Below are 6,286 nucleotides of genomic sequence, written 5' to 3' on the forward strand. Positions count from 1 at the left end.
AAAGGTTCATTTCTTCCTTCCCCCGAAATGGGTATGCTTTTAGCATCTGAAAGTCAAGTTATCAGGCAAATGTATACCATCAGTGTAGCAGGCTATTTTTAACAATACCATCTTGGCTTGTATACCTGCCTGCTCTCCACCCACAGATAGTTGGCTTCTGATCATTATCCCTGTAGAAACCAAGAGGAACTTTGATTTAATCTGAGCAGCATGGGCTCACCATCATGTTCTCTCCTCTAACAGCCAGCAAAATGAGTGAGTTGCAACAGAGAGCAACACATGAAGCATGCGTGGGAATGGAGATGCCACACGGGGACCAAAAGGCTCCTTCACCAAAGGAAAACCAGGACTCACATATAGCTCTAGCCCTGCTTTTGGGCTCAGCCTGAGTGATGGCAGGTCACTAAAAGAGCGACTGCGTCGAAGCTTGTCAAAGAAAGTGTCTTGCAGAGCATCTAAGATTGTCAACTTTGGCCTGTCTTGCAGGGGATGCAGCCATTTCTTCAACGGTTAAAGCAAAGAGGGTGTGAGGAAGGGCAAGTTAAATGGATGCTTTGTAGCAGAGTACTAAATTACAAGCGTGGGATGCAGCACTTGTAAAATTCATATCTGTACAGATGGCCTATTCAGTTTACACACAGTACTGATTAAGTATTCAGAATTCGATTCATGCAAAATGTAGGAGCACCTTGCAAATTCCTTCGGTACAGGGGCAAATCTTTCTGTGGGATGCATTAAAAACACTGGTGCTGTAACGGTTCTTTAACTACTGTTACAAAATGAACACACATCTTATAAAGATGATTCAGGTATTGTAACAGTCAGGCAAGAAGAATAGGTATGCAATAATTTGTCATATCATTTGAAGATGCCAGAATCTTGCTCACCTTTTAGGATTAGCAGCAAGGAATGTACTTGCTTTGTAAGTATTTGAAAGGGTACCCTGCTAGAACGAGCTAAAACAGCTTAGATAAATTAAAGCAACAAAGTGTGTGCAATGTTTTAACTGCTCTAGGGCTTCTCATTGCATAAATATGAAGCTGAACAGAGCTTACAAAGAATGAGTGGTCCTTGAAGGTTGGTGTTTCGGGGGTGCCTTGGCTGTACATGGACATTCTCCTTTGGAGAGCAGATGCCTTGCTCACGTTTCCTGTGGACGGGGTCAAGTCTTCAACATCAAAGGGGCTATGGACACACAAGGAGTGAAAAACAGTTGTTAAGCTGAGTGAGAAGGAATTTCAGGTCCATGGAAAGGATTTTTGAAAAGGTGGTTTATTAGCACATCAAGACCCAGAAGTATCAAGTTTTTTTAACAGAAGTGTTTAAAAGAAAACGTTAATTAGACAGCAGGCTCAGAAGTCTGGTTTTCAGTTCTGATAAAAGTGTTCTACTCTCAGAACTCATTTATGCAGTGTAGTCTGATGTTATTCTTCTCACGTGAAAAGTATTCTTGGATTTGAGCTGACAAGCGTCACACATACTAATGAGAAAGGTGCTCTACTATTAATAGGTCTGTTGCACTACAAAGGCAACCAGTAGCTGTTTCTGCTGCCCTCATGGTTATTGCAGTACAAGAAACAGCATATATGACTGTAAAAGCAGCAATGCTTCTTTAGAAAGGACAGTTACCACTTCAATAAAAGTACCATGAGAACTGAGTTGGAATCCTAACACCATCAGCTTGCCTATGCTGACCAATGCAGCCAGAATCATGAAATCATTTAGGTTAGAAAAGACACTTAAGATCATCAAGTCCAACCATAAACCTAACTCTGCCAAGTCCACTGCTAAACTGTGTCCCCAAGGACCATGTGTACAATGGACAATACTAGATTTCCCACCACCCTCATGGTGTATGAAGCCCTTAAAAGCCAGCTTTTAAAGATGGGGCAGCTTCTGACCTTGGCTATGCTAGCACAGACCCAGAGCAATCCCACCTAACTTTACACTAATATTAAAATATTTTAATGAATATACAACAACCCAGTTATGCTCCTTGCTTGAGCTTAGGGAAGAATTCAGGCAATTCTGTGACTACTGATCTATTTCATACGTCTCATAATGTCAGTACTCACCACACCTACTGTAGCAGCTGAAACAAGGCATCACTTAAAATGTAGGCACAAACCCATTTGCCCCAGGTAACACAGGGAACCTGTGGTTGACCATGAACTATTTCTTATCTCCCAAACTTGGGCCACAACTCCCTCCCCATCTGTGTCAGCAAGGGAGTAAAAAAGAGGGATCACAAGGACCTTTATTTCTTTGGTTGAACTTTTACAACTGCTTGATCCAGTGACCCACCAGCCAACTCTACTTACTACCAGGTGATTTCCAGGTTCAGCTTTATTGTGCCAAGGTCATTAATGTCTACAGCAACCACTTGAGGCCGAGCTGCAAACAGGTCTTTTGTCTCACAGGTGACACTTCCCACGAGGATGTGAGTAGCAAGTCCTTTAACTTCTGTGACCTGTAAGAGACAGGAAAAAGATATTGAGGACCATGCTAGGCATTGCAATCCTTAATTACAAAGTGACAGTTTTGATTTTCTGGTCTGGACCCCCTTGCTAAAAGGCTTCCAAAATATGTTTGTCGTGTCTTCATTACTTAATGGAAAAATAAGATTAAGTTGGTTATGATAATGCTTCTATGTTTTCTTTACATTTTTATGGCTTTACATGATAATGGCTCGCACCAGGAGGTTACCCAGCATTGTTGTCACAGTTTAACTCAGGAACAGCAGTTAAACCAATTATAACAATGCTGTCTGTATCCTTCCCCTCCCACCCAGATAGGGAAAGGAGAGACAGATTAAGGAGAGAGGCTTCTGGATTGAAAACTAAACTAGACAGAAAATTAGCTTCGTTCTGGCTCAAACCAGGACATTTGGTATTTGGTCTTTTTGCAGTGATCATAAGCAGAGCACAAGGGAAGAGTAAGAACAGGGAGAGTACATTGGAGCTGTTCCCATCTAATACTCTCAGCAACTAACAACTTTCATGACAGGCAATCTCCTGATGTACCTGGCTTACTTAATTCCTAAGGGAGCCCTCTTGTATGTATTCCTGCCCTGTAACTCTGAACTTAACTGTTTGCATTTACAGCAGCCTTTGGTGAGGACTTCAACAGTCACACTGGTGAGGAGCCACCTCCATGTACATTTTTATATTAAGAGTGAAACACTGTTCAAACTTACATATATAGATCTGCCCCAAAATTGAGGACAGTTATATATGCAACTCCTATCCAAACCAACCTTTTGCTTGAAAGTAATTTATTGAAATTTTTATGTGAAAGTCTTTGGAGAACATCCACAAAGGGGTGAGAATACACCCATTAAACTGAATAGTACTGAGACTCTCATTTGTCGCTCTCATGTAAGGTAAGAAAGGGCCACCCTAAGCCTGGGTTGTTAGATTGAGGAGAGTGACTCACCGTGTGTCACAGCCTGACTGTCTAAGAAAACCTACAGTCTCACACATTCGGGATGATTTTGATGGTGGTTTTGTAATCCTTGCCTTTTTTTCATTATGTTTTTGCAGTGTCTAAATGGGACATTTCCGCTGAGACTTTCAAACGCTCCTCTGTTTAAGCCGCCTATGCAGAGCCACCTGGAATCATTAATAAGCAGCAGTTTCTAGACAGGGGTGAGGGAATGGGTATCTCTACGTTGGAGATCTGTGAGAAGGAAAGCACGTGGGCTTTCAGCCAGCAGAGAACTGTGTGGGGAGGCCTGGGGCAATGAGGGAGATGGAGAAGTGGTGGAAAGACTCTGGTCTGGGAGGAGTCACTGCTGAATGCGAGGAGTTACAAATGTTCTTTCCCTGAGTGATGGGGCGTAGAATCAGAGGGCAGCACAAGCTGCAGCCATTAGGAAATGTTGGGAATTGCTGTGCCCTGGGAACACTGCCAAAAAGTTGGAGTGTTTTTTCTACAGGCCCTCATCTCACTGTGAGCAGAAACCCAACAGCACTAACCTAACCTGTGTAGCACTTTTGTTCTGTGCAGAGTGGTGGGACTGGACCTCAGGACTATTCCAGTTTATGCCCAGCTGGCTCCTATGGGTTTTCATAGGAGAGACCTGTGCATTTTTCCAGATCAACAGGTGTTGCTCTCTTATCCGAGTAGCATTAACAAACTCAGCAGTAGTGAGACTTCTTGGATTTGGGTTTTTCATTCTTAAGTGCTGTTAGCAAACAGGTTTCCAGTGTTCCCTTGCTTTGGTGCAAATAACGAGTTGCTAAAGAGTGATGTGAGGCAAGGGTTGTGCTAGTATGGCTATGACAGCAGTCTGGGGAGAGTTAGGACAACCTCTGCCACAGGACTCTCAAACCAATTACAGAACTGTAGCATTATATTGTACAACACTACAGCACTTCATTCTAGTAGGTGTGTTGGAAATGCCAGTAATGGCTCGTTTCCCAAGAGTTTAATGATCGGCTGCTGTGTTTTTGTTGATGGTGCCTGAGAAGACAGCTTCTCGACTCCTGCCTTGCTTGCAAGCAAGGGAGTCAGCATGTGTACCTTAATGGAGATCAGTCCAACAATGAGAGGGAGGAAAACCATTTCTTCTCCATCCCAGCTCTGCTTGCCATTCACTTCTATTTTGCCTTTCAGTTTCCATCGCTGGCGACCATAACGCATGAAAATCTGAAAAAGAGAAATCCTCTTATTTTCTTGAGAAATCTACTCTCTTGATGCATAAATATCAGAAACAGAATTGGGGAAAGGGTCTGAAATAGGTTGGAAGAGTTAGTGGTGTATGTGCTCCCCTTCTGCTTCCCATTGAGGCAGAAGAAAAAGGTCTATCCTGCAGGATCTCTGCCTCTCAGCTCTCCTAATAACTCCTTTCAGTAATGCACCCCTTGCCCCAACTTTCACCTTCACGTAACTGGATGACTCATAACAAAGAAGCTGCAGGAGTTTTTTACTCTCTTTACAGGGAAAGCAGCAGTGAGGGGAAGGATTTGGCAGGGCAGGAGGAAAAGTCCTCATGGCCTTTCCTAAACACCTGCAGCCATCAGAAGCCCCCACAGCTGCGAGACCTTGGCTGCCTGGTGATGGAAAGGAATGAGACGCACAGCACAGTAACACCATTTGAAGAGCAGCAAGTCCTTTTTGGGCTGTGGGGCTGGCTGGAAGAGACCTGTCCCAACTAAACAGTCCCACAGAGGAAGACAAGCTGCTTGCATATGTGGGAGCAGCAGGAGAGGTTTGTCATGGGGAATGAGAGTGGGAACAGATGAATTGATGATCAAGACAGATGGGAAGTACAGGCTGGGGGAGATTCCTTGACAAGCTACTGTGAATTTCTTGTAGGGTTAGCTCTGTTCTGGATAGAGCTGTAGGCTTTTATTTTAATCCTTCTCTAATTAACCTGCTCTTGATGCTCTCTACTGGAACACTGCAGTGACTAGAGATCCTGACACAGCCTCAGCACACAACATCTGGGTCTGAAGAAATGGTTATCCTGTGTCTTTCTACTACTCTGCTTTATGATGAAGTCTAAATAACCAGTTAAGCATGCTTGCAAAGACTTGTTCAGTTTGCTCTGGGTGCATGGGATAGGGCATATGCTTTTCTCTAGGGGAATTAGAAATGTTTGTCACAAATATGACAGTGAGAGCATGTCCTTGTTCTGGGAGATGCTGAAAAAATAAAGGAATTTTGCTTGTGGGTTTGTTGGGATTTTTTTAATTTAAATTTTTAGAATTAAAAAAAAACTAAATAGAAAAGAGAATAAAAAGAGGAGAAAAGAGAATAAGAGGAGAAAAGAGATGAAAAGAGAAAAGGTCTTCTGACAGATGCCAGACACAGGCAAGCATAAAGAGAACTGCAAGGTTTTTCAGAGCATATTCAGGAAAAATAATAGCCATTTCTTGGGGTGCTGATGTGAAAAGGCTTTATTCACTGTGAAGTAAAGAGCAGCAGGAACATGCCTTCCTTTTGATGCCTTTGCTATTAAACAAACCTTAAACCAACGCAGACCTACCTCATATTGATCTCCTGGGCAGAGCCGAGCGAAGCCAGCCAGACCTGAGAAGGAAAGAGACAGAGGGGCTGTGGGAGGGTCCAGGCAGCCAAGTGCAGCAGTGCCAGGGGTGCAGGGGGTACCTGGGGTGCAGGGGAGCACAACCAGGTGCCTGGGGCCACCACTGCTGGGCTCAGACAGGAGATGGAGGCAGTCTCTGGGCTGCTGCTCTGCCAGGTGGGGTTGGTAATCCCCCTCTTACTGCTGCCTTTGCACTTCTCAGTTGTTGTTTGTTGTTGGGTTTTTTTTTCCCTA

At 43.7% G+C, this 6,286-nt stretch overlaps 1 protein-coding gene across 3 annotated transcripts in view; it reads right to left on the bottom strand.

Moving 5' to 3' along the window:
• The window catches only part of FAM65B (family with sequence similarity 65, member B), a 68,463-nt gene that overhangs the window by 16,888 nt on the left and 45,289 nt on the right, over positions 1 to 6,286 (bottom strand). For 2 of the 3 annotated variants that reach the window (XM_009998284.1, XM_009998285.1), the window contains 4 exons: positions 5,993 to 6,036; positions 4,525 to 4,650; positions 2,322 to 2,470; positions 1,056 to 1,185 (listed from right to left, as the gene is read on the bottom strand). In XM_009998284.1, the coding sequence (XP_009996586.1) occupies positions 1,056 to 1,185; positions 2,322 to 2,470; positions 4,525 to 4,650; positions 5,993 to 6,036 (449 nt within the window). Of the gene's footprint in view, positions 1 to 354; positions 502 to 1,055; positions 1,186 to 2,321; positions 2,471 to 4,524; positions 4,651 to 5,992; positions 6,037 to 6,286 lie in introns of all 3 variants that reach the window. The other variant, XM_009998283.1, reaches the window with a different exon arrangement.

Source organism: Chaetura pelagica, unplaced genomic scaffold (genome assembly GCF_000747805.2).
Source record: "Chaetura pelagica isolate M959 unplaced genomic scaffold, ChaPel_1.0 scaffold565, whole genome shotgun sequence".
Taxonomy (NCBI): Eukaryota; Metazoa; Chordata; class Aves; order Apodiformes; family Apodidae; genus Chaetura; species Chaetura pelagica.